Source organism: Calonectris borealis, chromosome 1 (genome assembly GCF_964195595.1).
Source record: "Calonectris borealis chromosome 1, bCalBor7.hap1.2, whole genome shotgun sequence".
NCBI lineage: Eukaryota > Metazoa > Chordata > Aves > Procellariiformes > Procellariidae > Calonectris > Calonectris borealis.
Window position 1 is genome coordinate 25,751,722 of NC_134312.1, and position 23,564 is coordinate 25,775,285.

General features: G+C 37.7%; 1 protein-coding gene across 1 annotated transcript in view; it reads left to right on the plus strand.

Moving 5' to 3' along the window:
* CADPS2 (calcium dependent secretion activator 2) overlaps positions 1-23,564 on the plus strand; it is a 331,334-nt gene that overhangs the window by 271,144 nt on the left and 36,626 nt on the right. Inside the window, exons 20-23 of the mRNA XM_075146854.1 lie at positions 5,143-5,284; positions 5,414-5,533; positions 14,144-14,299; positions 17,008-17,155. Coding sequence (XP_075002955.1) covers positions 5,143-5,284; positions 5,414-5,533; positions 14,144-14,299; positions 17,008-17,155 — 566 coding nt within the window. The remainder of the gene's footprint in view (positions 1-5,142; positions 5,285-5,413; positions 5,534-14,143; positions 14,300-17,007; positions 17,156-23,564) is intronic.

Below are 23,564 nucleotides of genomic sequence, written 5' to 3' on the forward strand. Positions count from 1 at the left end.
CTGATTTAGAAAAACCAGCACGTTGAGTGTTAGCTTCTTGAAAGCCATTGACATTATCATGGCTATTGATTTAAAACAGGAATTCTCTGATATGTTTTTCCACTATTGCTGTTGCAAGTAGCAGAGTAGCAAACACCAGCAAAGACAGCATCACCTTCCTGCTTTGTTACAGCCTGTGTAACACTTTTGTACTGGAATTTATAACATCATAGCCCCCATCTTAAACTACAGGGTGGAGATAGAAAACAATTTGGATTTAAGGTAATCAGGCCAAAGTTTATAGCCACACATAAAGATACCTTTCATCATGGAATCATAGAATCATTAAGGTTGGAAAAGATCTCTAAGATCATCCAGTCCAACCGTCAACCCAACACCATCATGCCCACTACACCATGTCCCTAAGCACCTCATCTACACGTCTTTTAAATACTTCCAGGGATGGATACTCAACCACTTCCCTGGGTAGCCTGTGCCAAGGCCTGACCACTCTTTCAGTCTTACACTTACACTTCCTTACACTTCTTATTAATTGTAGTGGGAAACTTTTCTTAACTCAGGGACTTAATATTTTTGCTGCTTTGAAATAATAACCTGCCTTCAAGTTAGAGCTACATGTTTTGGTTACTGATACTGAGAGCTAACTCAAGCTGCATAATTGCTTACCAGAATATCCAATAACCTTTTTGACTGAATGGGCATTTTAGGCAGAAGAAAATTGTGCAATAATCTGTTTGTGTCACTCTATCTTGTAAAGATTAAGTTCTTCGCAGTTTCATTGCCAAAGTTCTGACAGGGAGGGAAATTTTTACTTCTTAAATAAATTTTCAGCTTGCTTCCGTATAGAGCATTTCTAAAATTCACGTTTAAAGTATGTCTTGTATGTAAAAATACACAACAATTTGTATTTCAGCTGAGATGCTTTTATTTTCACCACAATTTAAGTAACTGATTAATAAATGCTCTATGGAGGCAGAATGTAATATAAAGAGGAAATGAATGGAAATAAAAGCTTTCTTTTTTCAGGTTATTGGATGATTTTCAACTGCTATGAATAGAATATGGAGGCCCAAAGAAATTTCCTTCTTGAAATTTACTGGTTTTATTTTGGATCTAAAAATATGCCAGGAAATCCAAGTGGTGCCTTCTGGAAAATCCCATGGAGAGCAGGATACTTATAGTCTACCAAAGTGCTAATTTTGCCAGTGGAAAAGAGAATCCTGTTAACCCTGTGTCATTCTTCCTTTCCTTTATCATAGAGTCATAGAATCGTTTACATTGGAAAAGACCTTTCATCAAGTGCAGCTGTTAACCTAACACTACCAAGTCCACCACTAAACCATGTCCCTAAGCACCACACCTACACGTCTTTGAAATACCTCCAGGGATGGTGACTCAACCACTTCCCTGGGCAGCCGGTGTGAATGCTTGACAATGCTTTGAATCTGCAGAAGCTCTTGGGGGCAGCTTAACACGCTGACTCCAGGATAACTCCTAAACTTTGCCTGTATAAGTATAAGCAAAGCAAGCCCCACAGCTTCTGATCTACACAAGCACAGTAGATTCTCTTCTTCCTATTAGAGGAGAAACCTCATTCCAGTGCTGCATTATTAGACTGTAATTTTCATCTCTGGTTTTTTCTTGTCATATTTTAATATATTTCAGCTACCTAATATGTAAAAGTTGAATAACTTTCATCTTCAACTTCAGTATTTCAAGAATTTTTCATTTGGGGATCTGTTTCTGTTTGGGCAATCCATTTTCCATTAATATTGTATATGCATTAGTTTGCCCTGGCATAGGCTTTCATTTTGTTGTTGTTTGTCTGAATATGAGATGGCTCATATGAAGAGGGTGTGGGGTGTCTATATTGACAAGACAATGGAGAATTAAGCTACATAGCTTTGAAAACAAGTGGTAGTTGAGGGATTTGAAGTGTGGCATTTCCTCAAGGATCTCTTGTTTCCCATCTGCTTTGATGCACAGGTGGTACCTTTTGGCAAGATCAACTCTAATCATAGGGTAGAGTGCCATGAGTCTGCTGATGATACTCAGCTATATCACTTACCCCTGCGCCCTGAGTTCTTTCTCTGCCCTGCAGTAATCCTTGATGGAGATCTCCAGATAGCTAAATCAGAGCTGCCACGTCCTCAGCCCTGGGAAAACAGAATGCTCACTGAGTTGTTGATCCGAGGCAGCGCTCTCATGTGTGTGCCCACGTACAGAGAGATCTCTGTGGAGGTGCAGTCAGATTAAGAGTCTTGGCATCATTTTGGAAAGCTTCACTTCCCTGCAAAGATTGTTGTCAGGATGTTAGGAAAATGATTCAGCTTTTTAAGTTGAAGAGTTTTTATTGCCTGTGACTTCTTTAAATTTCGTTCTGACTTCAGAATAACAAGAGTCACCCTCCTGCCCATGAGGCTTTATTACTGTAATTCCCAGAGTAGGACTTGTAGCAGAGCATTTCTGCGGTGTGCTCAGAAAACAGTAAACTACAAGCTCATCCCTTCAAGTAACTGTGATTGCCTTATTAATGCCAGTCCTGCACTGATTCACTATAAAGCAGCAAAATTGACTTAATTGACACAGTTGTATTCTTGTTGTTGTATTTAAGCTCAAAGTTGCCTTGAAAAATCAGCCTAATATGTAGCTTGATACCAGCCACCTTTTGTTTCTCAAAGGCAATGTTCATCAGCTGTTTACTGTGAAACACACGGTGTGTGGGCAAGCTTCCACACCTTTGTGTTAATATCCAAATCCTTCTCAGTTGTTATTATTGCTGATCATGATGCTGCAGTTTTAAGGTATATAAATATAAGGAAAAATAACACTGGTTTGAGTGCCTGATATATGAATAATTATGCCAGAACTAGCTAGTTAACAAGTAGTTCTATGAGCAGTGTAAATAATGGAGCATGTTTGTAATGGACTCATAGGTGCTCTCAAGGGTGGATTCTCAAGTGTTTAATAAGAGATGAACCTATGCCGCTGCCTTTTTCTCAGTGGAAACCCTAATAATCTCTGCCTGCTACCTACCTGCCTGTTTTCGTGAAACTTCGTATATCTGATATGTCCACCCCTGTGTGTAATATGGTTGAAATTAGCTAAAAGTTTCAAAATTCTTAGCAGAAGAGAGGCAGGTGAACAAAACCAGAGCGAGCTGATTGCATTAGTATTGTCTCCTTAGGTTAAAGTGATTGATACATAATTTCCCATTACTCTACAAGGATGTTTTCAATAAAATAGTTCTTGCTTTCAGATCATTGTATTCAAGAAAAAAAAAAATAATACTAGTGTCCAGACATTCAGCAACAAAGGCACTTCCCTGCAATACAAGTAGCAATAGGGAACTGAAACTTGATGACACATTTTCCCCATAGTTGCCATCTCTCCCAGGTTCAGTTTGTGGTGGAAATCATTCAGGAATTGGAGGCAAAGGAGTTTCTGGAAGTTACAGAAATTATTTTTATATGTTATACATGGAGTTGTACCAGTAGTGGACAGAAGGATTGTAATTTTATGAGGTGGTTTCCAGGGTTTTGAGCCCCATGATCCAGCCTTTTCTTCTTAGAAGAGGAGGAAGCCTCCTCAAAATGCGGTTGTGGTACCCATCCAAATCAAATAAGAAGCCTGGATGCAGGAATAGGTGGGAGGAGAAACCCACAAGAGAATTTAAAACAACAGAATATGGGTGGGAGAAAAGGAGGACTACCAAAATCACGAAAATTTCTCTCTATGGCTCAGCTTGCCTGTGTGATTTCCATGTACACATGGGAATATTCTTATAGGTCCTAATAATAGTGCTGGATTAATGGGTGAACACAGACACATTCAAAACACAAAACTGATATACTCCCTTGGTGGGACGGGACATTAGTATGCTAAGAGTAAGGATTTGCTAAGAGAACATTTCAGGGAGTACAGGGACAAGCAGTGGTGGTGGCAAACTAATTTTCAGGTTTTAAGCATCTTCGGTTTGCATTGTGTATACAGTTATTCTTCATGCGGTAAATCCCATCTGTGAAGCAGATAATTTTCTACTGCTTATAGCTACTTTACTTTTCTGGAGTAATATGCTTCATGCGTATAGTATGCTCACCAGTCAACTCCATTTCTTATGAAAAGCAAGAGAACACTTCTAGGTGTGTTATATGTTGTCAGCTTTCCTGAGTGCTTTAGGCAACTAGTTTTCAGGACTTCCTTTAAATAGTTATAAAACTACAGTTGCTGTAAAGTTGGAGATAATCACACCAGAGAATTAGCAAACTTCCAGAACGGAAGTGTAGAGTTAGCATCCTTAAAAATTTTGCAAGACTGTTGAGAGGGCAGAGGAGAGGCAAGTGTGGCTGCTGAGGCTGAGTTTCACATGAGCACAGACTGGCTGGGAGGTACGTTTGTTTGTGGGGGTCTTGATGAAGTTTGTCGGGATGGGAAAAGGTAGAATTCTGGTGGTGAGCTCTGGCCTTCGAGAGTTTTATGTATGGACATGCATAGGCATACCAAGACATGTTTTCTGTTCAAGAGCTCATTGAATGTCCTGTGTAGCTCAAGGCAGTGATTCAGGACTTTGACAGCTCCCAAGGACACAGAGCAGATGGGTAAACTGTTCTTATTTCCCCAAACACTCATATATCACATACTGCCTTTTTCCATTAAGCAATCTGGAGGAAATGCTTGTATACCTCTATATTTTTGCACATAGCCTAGTGAGGCTGGAATGTTTTACTGTAACTTTTGTTCTTCTTAACATAAGGAGAATAAAAATAATTGAATGCAAAACCAAACTGTTTGTTTGGTTTTGGTTTTTTGTTCTGTCTTGGTGTCTAAGTATTGAACAAAATTGCTAAGGCTTAGATTCAGCAAAGTATGTTATTAATTTTAAGAAAATGCAAAAGTGTTCTGGTTCCGCAAAGAACTTCAGTATGTGCCTATTTTTCGTAACAGTGACAGTTTAAGGTGTGTTGCAGTGTCCTCATGGAGCACTTCATTTATCTTTTATGAACTGTATTTCCTACACAAGCTGGATCTTGTTCTTAAAATGCTTTTGTGTACTAAAACATTTTAAGAGATACTTTTTCATATAGCAAAATAAAGTAGGGAAAGGCCTGACATTTTTTATTTGTGTTTTGTTTGTTTTTAAAGCATTTTTGTGCAACGGAAAGTTTCACAAGCACTTGCAAGAAATTTTTGTTCCCATGGTCATCCGCTACATCGATCTCATGGAATCATCAATTGCCCAGTCCATTCACAGAGGTCTTGAACAAGAGTCATGGCAACCTGTCAAGTAAGTGCTTTCTACAAGATCTCAACAAAGCACCTGCCTATAGCTTTCTGTCTAATCAGACGTTCTCCCCCATTGTCCTCTAAATATTCTATTTTTTATTGTATTCCTACATTGTTTATTTCTTCACAGGAGCATCACCAACAGTCTTCCTAATGTAGCTCTTCCAAAAGTTCCAAGTTTGCCTCTTAATCTTCCACAAATACCTAGCTTTACTACACCAACCTGGATGACTTCTTTGTATGACTCCACGTGTGTATTCTTCAATAACCTTCTGACTGTATGTCAGCTCTGCATGGCCTTGCTAGTGTTCTGTGCAGCTGTATTTGGATTGCATGGTGTTTATGATCTCTTAGTGCGAAATTATTGTTTCTTGGGAGTGAGCCAAGCATGGACTGTTAGTGAGTTGCGCTTTCTAGTGCATTAAAATGTAGCAGTCTTAAACCTGATAACTTACAAAATCAACTTGGCAAAGGTCTGACTTAGTATGAATGGTGTTTAATACCGTAAACAACCTAATGGTTCTTCTGAATTAATAAGCAGTGGGGAACCTTTTGGATAATTGATTTTAGATCGTGGTTTTGTAAAGTGAGGCAACCCATCATAGTTTTGCATGGGTTTGATTGTCTATAGATATTGGTTCTGAAAATCATTGATTGCAAATATTGTCATTGGATTAAATATCCATATTACAGGAAAATAGTAAAAAGTTAATAAGTACCCAGAGTAGAAGTACATCCATTTCTTTGTCCGTTTAAAAAAATATGTATTTGTTTTCGATTTCTCCCCAACACTTCAGTACTCTTTTCTTAAAAAAAAAAAAGTAAAAAATAGAGCAAACGTGCCCTGTTCTGTTGGAATATTCCCATAGTTACAGGCGAGATTTCTGTGTGAAGACACATTCATATACATTAGAGAAAGGCTCAAGAAGAACCTTATTTTAGCTAAAGTTGTATTAGGAAAGGATGAATGTGAAAGACTTCAAAAACCGTACGTTCAAGACACAAAGCTTGATAATATGATTTCAAGCCAAGTATTGCCTTCTCAAGTTTTATGACAGAGTTAAACACTCCTAACAAGCACTCAGATCCATTACTGCAAGAGTTGACAGTTTGTGCTCTGCCAGACTTCTGGCACTTGTCTGTTGAGTATTATTCTTGTTCTGCTGCTAATTCCCCTAAAAGTTGACAAAATTCCTCTTAATCCCTGGCTTTGGTACCTTTTGTGTTTACTATAATAACGCTAGGTTTCGCCTGATGTGCTTATGCAAGTCATTTCAGCTTTGAATCAAACTAATTGGTCTTCTGCTACTCAATTCCTTTCTGTTATTCCCATCCTTTCAGGGGTTACTTTTTTTTTAAAGAACAGCTTTCAGAGTTAAGAGTTGTTATAATCTTAGATGCGGTCTTCTTTACAGTCTGTATTCTAGCAGACCCATCCAGTAAAAATAACTTGTACATATTAAAATTCATGTATTTTGAGTATTGAATTTATAATTAATATGTATTAAATATGGATTCTGGTTGGAGGATTATAGTGGTAGGTCTTTCCTAAATGAAGGTTTTGGTGTAGCAAGAAATACCTCAACTGTATTGTCAAAAAATGTGTGAGTATAGTGAAATTCAACCATCGGCTCATCCCCCTTGCACATCTTCTGGTATTAAGGTTCATGGTTGTCCTGGTTTCGGCTGGGATAGGGTTAAATTTCTTCCTAGTGCTGTGTTTTGGATTTAGTATGAGGAGAATGTTGATAACACACTGATGTTTTCAGTTGTTGCTAAGTGCCCTCCTAGTCCAAGGACAGCTCCCGTGCCTACTGACTGAGCTAGGTACACAAGATGGGAGGGAACATAATCAGGACAGCCAGCCCAGCTGGCCAATGGGGTATTCCATACCATGTGACGTCATGCTCAGTATATGAAGGGTAGGCGTGATCCAGGAAGTACCGATCGCTACTTGGTTATCGGTCAGCGCGGGTGGTGAGCAATTGCATTGTGCATCACTCATTTTGTATATTTTATCATTATAATTATCATTATTATTTTCCCTTTTTTTCCCTGTTCTATTAAACTGTCTTTATCTCAACCCATGAGTTTTTCTCACTCTTACCCTTCCGATTCTCTCCCCGTCCCGCTGGGGGTGGGGGGAGTGAGTGAGCGGCTGCGTGGTATTTGGCTGCCTGCCAGGTTAAACCATGACAATGGTGTGTATGGCAAAGTATGCATAACATCCTAAACTAACCAGTGAGGTTTTCAAAGTGTTCGGTGAACCCTGAGGCTGACATATTCTGTAAGCACTTGCCAGCAGTAGCTGTTGCTCTGCTGCTTCTCAAGAGAAGTGGGGACGAGCGGTGTCCCCACTGCAGTGTGACCTCTGTAAGGCCATCATCCCTTTTCAGCCACCCCGCACAGCATTCGAGAAGAGGTCTGCCAAGGTGCTGGTTCCGTTGTAGGCACCTGTTCATGTTCTTTTTCCCCAAACGTAGAGCTTTGAGGTTGTATTTTATGAAATGTGTATAAATTAACATTCAAGATTGCAGGTAGTATTGTTACCTTTGTAATACCATGGAATTCAGGTAGTATTTTAAGAATCAGGCTACCTGTGTCCTACTGAAGAGCCAAGTAACTTCTCAGAATGGCCATGTATTGCATTTGGATCAAAAAATAAAAGTGAAGGCACTGCAAGCCAGTTATTCCTCCTCCCAAGCTAATGAGTTTCCTCTTTCCTGCTGGCTATGGTGTCTCAACTTCCTCAGGAGGAAGTGGTTTACTTTCACTATTACATGAAAGAAAGAAGGAGGGTTTTATTTCCCCCACTGCTCCCATCCCATCCTTTTCAGGAAGAACAAAGCTTCCTCTTTCTAGTGAAATTCTTCAGTGGAGAATACCTAGGCTCCAATACCTGTTAAGCAAAACCCGGTGTTTCCTGTCAGTTTTCCCTTTCGATGTGATGAACACCCACCTTAAATGGACTAGAGTGGCATATTGTATTGTACATAGAGTCAGTGGAGGCACCTAAATTCAGGAACCCAGGCCCTGCTTTGTCAGACATAGCAGGTGGCTCCTTCTCTCCACTGACTCCCCCAAGTCTTTCTCTCCCTGTCCACTGGCGCCCTCTTCCCAGCCACACAGCTGATGCTTTGGCAAGAGGATGACTATGCATGTCACTAAGTTGTGCTGGACTTCCCTCTTTCTCTTTGAAAGGGGTGATTTTGGCTGTTTAATCATTATCAATTTGCATTACACAATGAAGAATCTACAGGCAAAAAGAATGAGAGAAAATAGACTGTGAGCTGAGTTATAGTTAAATGCCAAGTCCTGTGCTTATTTTGGCTGCAATAGGAAGTTTTCATATTCTCCAAACTTTACTAATGTTCATGTTCATGCTCTTATGTTCATGTTTAAGTCCATTCATATTCAATAGAGCTGTTACATGCCTACGTAAGAACTTCTGCTGAAGAGAAAGAGGCATTCATAGTTAGGCCTTTTTTTGTGTGCTTTATTGATAAAAACAAATTTTCCTCTCTTTCACTTAAAAGCTGCTGCAATTCTTTTGAACATTACTAGAGAAGATTGTTTATATTTTTTAATTAACTATTGCAATTTTTTTCCCTTGATCACATGTTTTGGAGCAGTAAATGTATGCTGCTTATAACAGCACTTAGGAAGATCATTACTTCATTTTCAGTTGTTTTTGCTTAACCTTTTATTATTGGCCATTGGAAAGGGAGATATGAAAAGGGGAAAGTGTTATGAGTAGTAGTCTATTTTTCTTGATTGGTCTCAGGAGAGGACAGCTTGGAGGACACCTTGGCTAGACATGCAGAGCGCTGTGAATTAGTGTTCCATTTGGCTGAAGACAACATCCTGAAAGAGCAAAAAAGTTTGAATATTCTGTAAAAGCTTCTAATCAGCCAGAATGAGGGGTTTTTTTCATTACTTATTCATTAATTCAAATGTACTACTTTAAATTGCATTTTTGTTCCATTTCATATTTTAAATTTAATTTCTACACCTCTTCTGGACCTGGCTTTTAAGTTAGATTTGTGGGTGATTTTAATTGTTTATAGTTTCATTTGTATATTATTATTTTCAGTGCAGACATGAGATAGATTCACTGATGAAAAATACTGTAGATGCAGACTTGAGGTTGTCTGTTGCTATCTAGTGCCGGTCTAGAACATCAGGTTCAGCAAAACTCAAGGTTGGGGAAACATGGAATAAGATACATGCTTGCAGAAGGATGCTCCTGTCTTGTCTTCCAGCCAGAAGAGGCAACATCGAAGGAAATGTGTCAGCCATGTTCTTCCTGCTATGACTCAGCTGTAATGAGTGACAAGAGGGACTGGCTGGAGCAGTCGCAGTGCTCTGATTGTGATATGAAGGGATCTGGTCTGAATGTGTCTGAGCTCCCGTGCTGGACCTCTCTGTGTGTTCGCGCATGCTGAAGAAGTCAGGAGGCCTTTCAGTGCTGTTTTGTTGGATTGCATCTGTAGTGCCACATATGTTCCTGCTGTAGTGATTGCCTGCAGTAAAGTGGAAGGAGGCCATGGTGTGTGTTTTTAAGGATGGGTATTTAAAAGTATAGCCATAGGACTGATGGAATAGTGAAATTTAGCTGATTTACTTTCTGTACAATAAGGAGTTTTTAATATAGCTAGTTCCTATTGAGCATTCTGGAAGACAAATGTATATTGTGGGCCAAATTTCTTCCAAAAATACTAACATGCAGGAAGAAAGAAGAATCGAGAAACATGTTTTGGTTGCGTGATCCTTAGGTTGCCTCACTCTTGAACTAAGTAGGAGGAACCGTGAGGTAACTCTCTCTAATATCTTTGAGGGACTGTGCACAAGCAGTTACCCTATATGCCAAAGTTCTGTTCCATCCTTCCCCCTCATCTGCTCATGGAAAATAGAGAGATGGGGCAAGTGCTGTTGACTCTGTGACTACTGAAAATCCTTTTCTGTTGAAGAAATTCTCAGTTGACTTTCTGAGCCCTGAATATATGTCTTGAGGCAGCATAAAGGAAGTAGAGCTGGAGCTTGCAAGCTGGGGGCTCACAAAGGACATAGAGCTGGTGCCCTGTTTGGTAACCAGTCCCCACAAAACACTAATGGGTAGTAACTCAGTAATAACCTTAAAAAAAGATAATTGCAGCAATTTATAAAATCACCATCATTGCGCTTGGTAAATTCTACAAGAACGGAAGCCAGCTGATTTTAAATCTTGCAGTTGATTGAAAATGTCCTTAGATACTTAAAATTTCTCCTATATTTTTATAGCGCAAGCTACCCTCTGGAGTTTGACAGCTAGGCAAGAAATGACATATGCTGTGTCTACTGTCGTGTGTGTGCTGATCTTGCAGCCAGTGTGCTTTATTAGTGGACTGTTTGACTAATTGCTGCTGCTTAGATAGTTGGCAAGCCTAGCGGGAAGCTGTGTCTCTCAGCTGTCAGTGGATAAGTGAATGGCTTAGGAGACTGTATACAGCTCCTAAGTTTAATATTCTGCAGGGTCTTGGAGAAACATTATAACTTGGACCTTTTTTTGTTGTGTTCAGTATGATGCAAGGCATAAAGCCATAAAATAATTTAGGTTAAAATGGACCTCTGGAGATATCTGGTCCAATCTCCCAGTCAAAGTGTGACCAAATACAAAGTCAAATTGCCATTAAAAAAAAAAAAATTAGGATGGGCATAATATTTGCCTCTTTTAACCATTGGAAACCTTCTCTTACTTACCTGATTAAAGAGTGGACAACAGATAGTACCTTTTGCACAGGAACTAGTGCTGAAAGCTTAAGTTTTGACCAGCAAAATAGTGGAGTTTGTGCTTAATTTTAAAAATTTAGATAACTATATTGAATACAGTTTTTTAAAAAAGAGTACCAGTTCAGTTTCCTGGTAGAGCAATATTATTCCATTCATTATATTGAAGAAGCTTTACCATACATGTTCATATAAAAACTGTTCAGTAGCCAAGAACGTGTCCTGCCCCTCCACAAAAAAATGATTCTGCAATTATGTAGATTGTAGATATAGATTCAAATGCTTTGGTGGTTTGATTCAAATGCAGGAATTCCTCCTGCTGCCAGCAGGAGGTAAAAACTGAGTTTGGCTCTTCTTCATGTTATACTTTATGGAGTATTAAACCCTGAAGTGACATAACCAGCTCCTTGTAGGGAAAGCAATCTATAGACTGTACAACCACTTCAGGGTATTGAAGTATATGCTGACAATCAATACCATTTCTAATGCTTTTACTGACTAAGAGCCAGGAAAAATCCTAAAATCCAAATAAAACAAGTATCTGGTACAAATAGCAGTAACAAGTTGATTGAAATCAGAGTTTTCTGCAGCATTTAACAAACAAATTAGACGTTTGTGTCTGGATGTGCGAACTAGGAAAAAATAGTTTCTGTTTTAGCACTTTATTTCCCTTCCCATCTTACTAGTATAATATATTAGTTAAATTCAAATGTCCTTGGACAATGCTGAATAAAAAATTGAAGAATGGGACCTCAAAATTATATGAAAAGAGAATGAATGAATTAGTGTTTCTCACAGAATGAATTAGTGTTTCATGAACCTGTGTCTATTATTACATTTATTATAATTGTGAAACTTTATTTGGTAGTATAATGAAACCAAATTAAGTGGCTACCAGGGAGTGAACGTGCATAAGAATACATTGATGTTATTGAGAGCACATTAGTCATCCTGAGTCCTAAAGAATTTCATTTGGAATTCCATTAGGCAAAAAAGAAAAAACTATGGAAGAAAAAAATATGGTTAAATTGTATGATCTGATGATGAAAAATGCTAGTTCTCTTTCTTGAGAAAGTATGGTTTGTTTTCTAGAAAATACGTGTTCTTATCAACTGTAATATATATACTGAAATTGTCCCCGTTTCTGTTGTCTTCTTCTTTTACCCCAGTCTTCTCAAAAATTGACTAAGTCACTTTTGAATCAAATATTGTGTATAACATAGCATCTACAACTTCACTCACTGCTAGTGTACACAGGACATGTAGTGAATTCTTCAATATTTGGTTATCATATAACTTAAGAAACGGTCCAACAGGATTATAAACTTTCTAAGGAGTGTTGGTGGTTTTTTATTTCTATTTCTTAATTAAACTTAGCGGTGTATAAAAGTGCTCCCTACTCAGGTCCAATCTTAACAGGTAACGTCCCTATGCAAGTTGTAATCTTAGCAGTCCCATGGGCCTTTTTCATGTTTCTGCTGTTTTCTTTCAGGAGCACGATACAATGCAAAATTAACAATTACTATTTAAAATAAGTGGGGAAAATATGCATGATATCAAAAAGGCCTGTCTGAAACTGTGGGATATCCTCCTATGCATGGTGAAGACATCAAAACATGCACCATTTAAAACCAAAGCCGAAGTCAGGGTCGGTTGCTCGGAGCCCACCTTTTCCTTAGGCAGGCACCACTGCTCCCAGCTTGTCACCCACGGCCCGGCCCTCGCTGGCTGTCCCCTTCACCTGGCCCAGCAGCCCCTCTTGGCACAGAGACGACATTGCAGAAGACAGCGATGGCTTCGAAGTCGTGGTAGCGTTAAGGCAGCAAGGCAAGGGGGTGGGTCTGGAAGCTGGTGGGGTGCTGCGAGATCGAAGCAGTGCCCCTGCTGCATCCATGCTGCCTCTTCAGAGCCCTGAACATGTGCTGTGCTTTGCTTCACTTCACTGCCTGCTGTCTCGGCTAACCTGGTGTGAACCGGTGGTGGTGCTACTGTCTGAGGGGTGCATTAGGTGGTCAGATATTAGAAGTCCTTTCTATTTTTTTCGTTTGTTTTTTAATGTGACCCTGCTCTGTTCTGAGCACACTCAGCACTTGCTGACTCCTTCCATGAGAGCTGGGATCCCTTAAGGCTTTGATAATTATGTTCTTTTGTCATGCGGCAGAAGAAAGAAAATGGCAGTAGTGACATATTTAAACTCTTTGGATCTGAATTCGGATTGTCAGGCTGAGTTTTGGTTGCTTGTGTCACTAACATCCTGGAATGCCGTGCTGCGTAGTATAACTGTCCTTAAACAATAACCTAAGCATTACAATACAACGCATCATGAAAATGTGATTAATCCACGACGACAGTGGAAGTGTAACTGTAGTTACTGCTAAGATTAGCCTTAAATTGTTGTATCTTATCACAAGCAAATGTCTTTAAATTTAACAATCAGTTCAGGTTGGAAGAAGAACTTTAAAACTACATGGACAATCTAAGATGACATAGAGCCATATTAATCCCCTGTTTTGTTTGTGCATAAATTTCTTTAAATAGTTTCTGTTCTCTTTTTTCCACCAGGATCTGATGTTATTCCCTCAGTTAGAATTAATGAGTGTTTATCAAGGGGCTATTTGTCTGGGTATCTCTTTTACAATATTACTACTAGCATCCTCATTTCTTTAGTAGGCTTATCTACCAGAGTTATGAAGGCAAGAAAACATGTGCAAAGTCTTCACTGTTTTGAAAAGTTCCTTACTAATTAATAATTCCTGTACCCTTTATTTTTCCTGTCTTGAACTGAAATTTGAGCTACTTCATTCTCCATATTCCCCATCATCCCATCTACCTCCCTAGCCTGTCATATTTCTCAGCTTACAGATGAGAAAAAGTTACTTTTTTCACCCTAATGGGAATTATTTTAAATTTTCCATGACCATTTTCACATTCTTGGAGTAAGAGCATCTGTGCTATGAGGTACAGTGACATGAAGGAGGAAGATGGTGTGATAAGGAGATCTTACTACCTTAGATAATTCTGTGGCAACTGGGATAGACATCCATACGTTTATCTTCTGTTTCTTGGGGACTTTGTTTTGTTTTGTTTCTTATAGCAATGGCTCAGCTACATCAGAAGATCTTTTCTGGAAACTGGATGCTCTGCAGATGTTTGTTTTTGATCTTCACTGGCCAGAACCAGAATTTGCCCACCATTTAGAGCAGAGACTTAAACTCATGGCCACTGACATGATAGAAGCCTGCGTTAAAAGGTACAGTTGAAATGATCAATTAAAAATTGGGAGAGATTTGAAAATTAACATAGTAGCAGCCATACTGGCTCGCAGAGGTACATCTGTACCAAAATCCTGTAATAGGAATCAGGGCAACTGTAAAGAGACCATGACTTGTATTTCCTAGCATCTGGCAATCAGCAATTTGGCAACATCTAGGAAATACCAAGGAGAATTTCTACATATGTTGTGCATAGACCCTTGGAAGTGAATAAACCAAATCTCTTTTCTGTTCCATGTTTGTGGCAAATACTAACAAATCTCAGAATTCTGCGTGAAGAAATCCTTTTTCTTTTTGCACATTTCCCTTCTCCATTACTATATTATTCTTCATGTTCAATTAATAATAGTACTTAATTTACCATTATTTTAGAGTACTGTCTCTAAGAAATATATTACAAACTAAAGAGTATACAGCATTTCTGTATTTACACCATAAACAAAAGAAGGCTATCTGTAAAGTCGTCTAACTGAAACTAAGTTTTATATTGCTAAGCTTCTGGAAATTGTAGAAAACATAACGTTATATACATTATGGGTATATTCTTTTAAATTAAATATTGGTGATCCAAAAAGATCTCTGCCATAGCTTTCAGTACATATCATTGAGTTTAGAAGAAATATCTGTATGTCTAGAAAATTTACAGGGTTCTCATATTAGGTGCTTCAGAAGCCATGATCCCACATATAGAGAAAGCTTAGTCTGGACACACAAAAATACTGATTTTTAAAAAAATAAATAGAAGAATGGGGGAAAAAAAAAGACAATTTGTAGACAAACTAATAGTGTCAATCAGAAAATATACAACATTGATAAGGAAAGCTAAAGAAACAGAGAACCTTTAACATCCAGTAAGGTTAAATCTGATAACATAGTATTTTATTATTTTCTGTTAAACATAGTAGGAACAAGGAGAACCTCAGGCTTAGTATATGAGCCTATTGCTAGAGCTACAGTGATGAAATGGTAAAAAAGGCAGAAGCATTTCACAAACATTTCTATGTGATTTTGGAAGGGGGGTGATATAGTGAATGGAATAAAAGTTTAAGCTCTGTAGCAAAGGAAGATATGAGACAATATCTAATAAAATTGAAGTCATGTAAGCTTACATTCATCTGTTCTAAAGAATTTGGCATAGAAGCTCAGTCAACAAATATCTAACAGATCTTAGAAAAATGGTGAAATCTCAAAGGACTGGAAGACTATCAGTGCAATCTTAGTCTTAAAAACCCCAAAAGGAGTAGCATTGAGATGCAGAAATATATTGATTATATTGACTTCGAGCCTAGAAAAAAATGAAAAAAGTCTTTACACTGGGACTCTCATGAACAGGACTAAAATACAAATATATATATAATTAGTACTAGTTAAAATAATTTATTGAAAAATGAATCTTCTCAAATTCATCTTACGTCTTTTTTAAAGATTATTACAGATTAATGTGGGAAAGGCAATTGTGATAATATAAATACTTGGATTTCTCCTAGGCAATAAATCTAATGCCACGTGTCATTATCTAAAACTTTGCACCATACAGATTTGACTATGCAGATTTTAATGGCACACACAAAATAGGTTAAAAATGGCTCACTGCCAGGATCACAACCAGAAGCTGAGAACAGAATTATTAACACAGAGGCATTACAAAAAGAATTCCAAAAAAAAAGAGTTTTGGTCTGTGATACCAATCCTGACATCTTTGCTGCTTGTTTTTGTAGAGAATAAGAAGATTCTGGTGGCAATAAATGAAGGTTTAATTAATATTACAGAATGATCCTAGTGTCAATACATAAAATGTATTAATATTTTAGACTTAATACCTAACATACTAGTGTTAATACACTAAGTATGTTTTATTGTGGTCAAAGATACTGTTCATCAGATAACAAAGGCAGTAAATTATATCCATAAGGTGGATTGTATTAGACAGTAGCAACTCAGAAAAGAATGATGGAACTATTCTATTATAACTCTTATTGTCATACTAATATGATCTATAAAACTTTTTAAAATGGAAATAGGATGCATCTGTTCCCATCTTCTTCAAACATTGTGTCAGTTTCTGGTACCCACATTTAAAAATAAGAGTGGAAATAAAACACTACTTTTATATTTGTGTATTTTGAAGTATTATAATTTATTTCAGTGACATTGCTCCTTATTTACACTGGTGTGAGAAGAAAATAGTCTTTTTGTATTATGTATCCTCTGATACATCTTACTTTTCAATATAAATATTAATATTTGCTTAATAATAAACTCCTTTTCTTCAATAAAATTCACTTTTCTGTTAAAGCCAGAAGAGGATTTTTTAATTATATTTCTTAGAAGCAAGTATTCGGTATGATTTAACATAGAAGTGCTGGAAAATGTGGGGCATTTTCATTGCTTTAAATTGTTCTCAGTTATCATAGAAGGAAGGATATTCTTATCTAGTAGGCAAGAAGATAATACTTTTATTATTCAGCTGAATTAGCTGAAGCAGTGGAGAACCTTGAGATTACCATCAATGCAATTGTTTATTGAATGGGTGGATATTCTGCACTTACAGAATTTTATTTCTAAGATGTTCTCCCATGCATGTACATTGTTGAGCCAACATGTTTAGTAAGGTTTATACATTTGTACACTGGTTGTTCAGAATTATCAGAGAGACTCATACTATGAATTGTGTTTTAATAAACAGAACAAGAATTGCATTTGAACTCAAGCTGCAAAAGACAAACAAATCAACAGACTTGCGTATCCCTTCTTCTCTGTGTACCATGTTTAATGTCTTAGTCGATGCCAAAAAACAGACGGCTAAACTCTGCATACTGGATGGGGGGCAAGAGGTAAGTAGAATTTTGTATGTTTAATTCCTATGTTCGGTTAATCTGAAACTTCTCACACTGCAGACAGTCCTTAGTAGCTTAATTTCAAACTAGCTGAAATGTGTCATATAGCTCTGTTTGTATAGGAGCATGCATAGACTGCTCCCTAGAAGCATCATGCAAGACACAGCCCCTCATATTCCACCACAGAAGACACAGAGTGCTTCTGTAATTTATTTGCTTGACCTGTGAGTCTATTGAACATTCAGAGGATTTCTTGACACACAGCCCCTCCGGGAATTTCTCTTGGGTTGCAGCAGAGAAAGAGTCCACTTCAGGACTCTTTTGTAATATTAAAATAGAGCCAAAACATTGTCCTTTGCAGCCAGGTTTTAAACAAGTAAGTTTGTTTTTAAATGGCTCATATACCCAACATTCATGCCTGTATACATGCTGAAAATATAAGAAAGAAATAATCAGGTAATTTAATGGGATTTTTTTATTTGGTCTCCAAGGACAATTTTGGCAGTAGTCTGCTGTAGATACTCCACAATGGAGCACTGATGTGCTTTTGAAGTATATTTAGACTTCACTGACTACTGTCCTTCCCTGTCACTCTTGGCAGGAATAATCTGTGAAGTGAAAAGGGCATACTACGTAGACTGGTGAGATTACCAGCATAAAATTAAAACTGTTCTTGCTGTGCTAATGCATTAGCAGTGTAATTTTGTTTGATTTCATTTTGGAGAGAGGATAAAAACATTTGTCAGAATTTGGCAACAAAAAAGTATGTCTGCTTTGGGCAGTTTCACGTTTACATTATTTGGTCATATTGTTTCTGTTGATTTTTGCATTTCTTTATTGTGCTTTTCATTTTATTGACTCATCTTTTTAAGTTGGCGTATTCAATGTAATTGTCTTTTTTTTTTTTCCAATTCAATGAGACATTCATCATTTTCCTGTTCTACCCTGTCATCTTTATTTTTCCTTTTGGTTTTCCTTGATGTGAACCAGTTTGCTAATCAATGGGTAAGTGTTTTTTCATTGTTTTTTTAACCTACATTTTTTCTTTGGTTATTAACAGCCACTTTTTATTTTAAATGGTAATATTGCTTTTCTTGTAAATTTATTAGCCTAGCCCTCAGAATTCCTTTATCTGCCTGACCTTGCTACAGAATGATCATCAGCTTCTCAGTTCTTCTTTCCTTGTTCATCTCTTAAGGTGGTTCCAGATGAATTCTTCACTCTTCTGCTTTTCAGACCAAGTGTCCTGTCTCACCGGATCACAAATTTTTGGACTCTTTCAGTTCTCAGTGAAGCAAAAGAGCAGCAAACAACTTGTTTCAGGCTCATCAGAAGTAAATCACAGCTAGCAACTCTTTGTCTTAGGCTGATGCTGCCGTTTCATCTTTTACTTGCTGTCCAAGCAGTATCCTGCAAATACATGTATGCACACCCTTCTTTGAGGACAGACAATACTAGTACCTCCATAAAGACCTGCAGACAGATGGTATAACTTCATTCTTCAGTCACGCCATTCCTCTCATTTGCTCTGGACAATGCCTCCTGCATTGTCAGCCAGTCCCCTCAGAGCCAAAGTTCAGCATTTGCGGTTGCCTTTTGGACTACAGAGCCTCACCAGATTATCTTCTGAAATCTTCCCATTCTCTAGATTTTCAAGCCCCATCATACACTCTTCACAACGCCAAAACAGAAACACAGCCCTTGTTCCCTAGTAGGTTTGACCATGACCCCAAATGCTTTCAGTGCTTCTTTTCAGTGCGAGAGTTTGACAATTTAGCATATCTGTGATGAAATACATACTTCTTTCAAAGTCCCCAAATTAATCTTTATGCCAATTCATCTAATGAACCAAAGGAATCTCAAATTCTTCACGTCAGAAATTATCAGACAGTGTGGAAACTTCCTTCTTTCTCATAGACTTTGAATTATTGGCTTTTCAGTTGCTCATAGCTGATACCATAGTTGTTTGAAACGCTTCAAGATTTGTTGGGTAAGATACTTCTGGAATCTGCCCATCTGTCAAAGCAGGCAGAAGAGCATCTGATAACATAAACAGTTGCATCTCTGACTTCTCTATAGAAGCGCTGGCATTTCCAATTACTCCTACTTAGCCACTTGGTCTTGACACCTTTTCCATATTACCTTTCTTTCCCTTGTCCTCTTTCATCTTCATTTTAGTCTCAAACATGGTCCTTTATGCCAGTCAAGAAAAGCATTCCATAAGGCCTGAGTTAAAATTTTTCAAAAGGGCTGTTTGTTCACCTAAAACTCAACACTGACAGTTTCTAGAACTTATTCTGCAAGTGATGAAAGGTGTTATTTAATTAGATGGTTAGACTCAAACATTTCCTTGAATACAGCATGCCCTTCTCATTCCTTATATGGAGCTATAAGCAGTTGTATATCTTGTTCAAGTGGAGTCAGATGTGGAAGTTTTTATCCTGTGTTGTCAGATAGGAGGGAATTCTTACTTAACATGTAATTAGGGCATTCTTGTCATGGTTAGCAATCAGCACCTTGAGTTTAGAGTTAAATTTGATTGAGTCCCCTGGTTTTCCTACGTTACTTCATGCACTGCTCACCATTCTCCCAAATGTCTTCCACTTAAGTCCACTCTCATAAAGAGTCACTAAGTCTGCCATTCAGGAGGGCTCCCCTCCTTGCCTTCTGGATATCATCTTAAAGCCTAAGAGAAGCACAGCACAATTTGGCTATACGGATGATCATCACATTGTGTTTAAAGAGAGCTCAGCTGCTGGATGCCTTCTGCATTAGTTGGCAGTTGTCCTAGTAGGGTTTGAAAAGCAGGTCCAGGGAAGAATTGCCTTATCTCAGACTAACTGTTGGTGCCTGCAGCCTGCTTCATGGACAACCAGAATGGCAATTCATGCTGTACAGGGGAAGGGTACAGCAAGACAGCTAAGTAACATACCGTTGCTGCTATTTCTCAAACAGTTGCCTGCCCAGCTCCTTAGTTTCAGTAAATGTAATCTTGGGTAGTTGTACAGTGAGCAGTATCCCACTTCCTTCTTTCCTGAACCAGAAGCCAGCAGGTGCTACTCCTTTACAGTCCATGGATCCCAAGTCATATTAATAGCAGCAGTAAGGGAAACCTTTTCTGTCACACAATATTCAAACCAGAGATTTTTTAGCCTTTGTTATTTGTGATAAATAGTTTAAAACCTATTAAAACCTATTAACTTATAACTTTATGATCTAGATGTTGCAGTATTCTGGCAACATTCACCTTTTTGAGTATGATAGGTAAGAATCACACAGGAAATATTGCTGGAAGCAAGAATAAAATAGAAGATATTTCTGGGGCCATTTAGGTTGACAAATCGTTAGATTCAAGCAGGACCTTAGATCTGAGTCACAGCTTATTTGTTGTTTTGTGTAACTGGGTGGCATGAACAGAGTAAATGCCACTGGTCTATACTGTTGAGTGCTTCAGAGCGGAACATGGATAGAAGCTATTTTAGTTGTTTCAGAATTCCAGCCTCCCAGTAGCCTATCATGCTTATAAAAGAAGAGAGACATGCTTTTCAATTTGGGGAAAAATGAGTGATGTGCCATTTCAGTGGAATGTGCCACAGCCAGTGCTTTGTGTATCTGTAGAAAAGTTTAGGGAAAAGTGGGCTTTAATTTGATGAACTTTGTTTCTGAAGCTATTTTGGTTCATACAATTCAAGGAAGAGACTTGTTTAACTGCATAAGTAGTAGAGGATTATAGCCTATTTGATAGTAAAACTGCAGGGACAATTTAATATGTATGTAATATTGTAATGTTATATGTTGGCAGTAGCAGTTTCTGTTCAGACGATCACGTGCAATTTATTTTCACAGTCATCCAACATTAAAATAAACAAAGGAAAGCTAGCTTCAAAATCTTTTAAACAAAACCAAAACCAAAATATCCAAGTAATTATAAAAGCCACCTCCAATATTGGGTCAACAGTCACTCAACAGTGAGGTAAAACAGAAAAGAAAATTGAATATATTGTAAAATTGAGCAACTTACAGTTCTCAGCTCATCACCACAGGATTTAGGAAAAAACTCCTCAGTTCCCCAAAAGCACGAGTGTCAAAAGGCACTAAAATACTTCATCTCCTTCCAAATGCCAGTAGGAGCAGAGGGCCACGTTTGGAAGACCACATTGTCCTCAAAAGACAGTCCTGTTTGGTTGCATCTTCTGACACACTTTGCCACTAAGCATAATTTTCTCCCATGTAGCTCCTACAGCTGCAGCTGTATTTCGTATTTTACTGGGAGTTACTCTAGGGCAGCTGGAAAGACAGAGCCCCCCTTCAGGGGCTTTGAGATGATGCTGAAAGACTCCACAACGTGTATTCAAATAATTTAGCTGTGGGAGCTGACTTGTCTAGATTCAGACTCCATGTGGACTGTGATCATATCAGCCAGCAGAGGAATGTAAAGGCACAACTATCCATGAATGTGTTTGGAAAAGGAGTGAGGATTTGTCTCCTCTTACCGAGCAAGCTTGGCAGAAGTAGAAAAGCTGGAGTTCTACAAGTGCTGATTTCAGGATTGTGCATATAACCTTGCCAGCTCATACGATTTTATCATTAATTCCACAATATTTGCCATCTTCCTAAAGCCTGTCTCCTGGAGTCAAATAATCTTCCACAAGGATTTGAAGTTTTGTTTTGTCGGGGGTGGCTGTTTTGGTGGCAGTTGGCACTGGGGAGCAGTGGGTTAAAAGAATTTATGATCTCATAGGTTGTAAAATAAATCTTGAAAAAAAGGAAATTAAATTCAGGTTAAAAAATCAAAAATTATTTTAAATAAATGTCATGATTTTGGAAGTTTGTTGTGATTTTTGAATAATTTGATTTAGTACTTGTTTTTCTTGGTCACACAGTGAAGCTACTTACTGATTATATTCCATTCCTACAAAATTATATGCCTTGCAGTGATTAAAAAAAAAAAAGAAAAGGAAAAAGAAAAGAAAAAAGCAAAAATGTAGGAACTATATATTCATTAATTTAATGTGCTGTGGAGGTAAAGTTGCAGACACTTTATGGGAAGGACAGCTGTGATCATAGGAATATGTATAGTTTTGACATGCATCTATGGGAATGTAATTATTTATTGTTTTCAGAGAGTAAGAAACCAAGTGTAAGCAACAGATGTCAGACATTTGGGTTGATTTAAATCCTTAGCAGATCAAGGGAATATTATATTGGTCAAAACATCAATATGGTTAGAATAAAATATATCTGGAACTATGGAAAGTTCTTTGGTGTATTTCTAATACATTCTTTCACTCTTCCGAGATGTCTGCTGGTGTTGGTCTGAGACGTGTATTCACATTTTCCAAGTGTTTTTAAAATTTAAAAGAAATTAAAACCAAAAATTAACACGCTTGGTGTTGGTACCTGGAACAGATACGTATGTGTGAGCAAACACATCTCATAGTTTTATTCTCTCTTAATTTAAATGCAAGTTCGGTAGGTGCGCTGTTTAGAAAATCATTGCTAAATATATTAAGCAGATCAGATTTAATGTTTTGGTGTGTATGGCTACTCTGAGAGAGATGCAAAATAGCCTTTAAAAACTTACAACTCTGAAAACTATTCAGCTGGCAGCTGCTAAGTTAGGCTAATGTTTATACTGACCTCATTACGTTTACTCTGAGCATTATGCTGTTGGCTGTTCCATGTAGCCTTGAACTATGAAGATAGGGTTAGTCTTTACAAGTCACATTTTCTGTGAAGTGGCTATTGGGGACAATCTTTGCTGTCAGATAAATGTTTCTAAAGGAAGAATTACTGTTTAAATTGGTGTGCCTCCTTGACAGAATGGGATCCCTAGTTCCTGTTAATTTCAGGAGAGAACTCTGTAGTATTATCTAAAAAGTCTTTCAGATTTATTTTAAAAGCATTTACTTAAAGGCACCTTCTTTATGAAAAAGCAAAAGAAAAAAGCTGTGGAGAATGAAGTCTGGTTTATTATGCCTTTTATGGCCTATTAATTTGTTACCATCTATTCTGCTTTGTTGATGAAATTTTAATTTTGCCCTTGCTTGAGCATATTGTAAGATTTGTATAAACTGCAGCTCACTGTGCTAACAGAAAGGCTCTTTTAGGATGAACAATTGAAGCTCATTTTATTTCTAGAGGACATTTAAAATAACTTATGAATGAGAGTTGTCAGACATGAAATGCTGTATTAATTAAATCTTATTCTAGTCTTTTTGCTTCTCCAGCTAAACCAACCCTTTAGAAAAAAAATACATGGCCACCTTAATTATATAGGAGAAGACAAAAAGTATCCTTCACATTCCTTCGCCTGAATAAGAATAAGAACTCAATTCATCTAAATAATAACCCCATTAGCTGCTTAACTCAACAGTGTACATGGGAAAATTTTCAACACAGAATG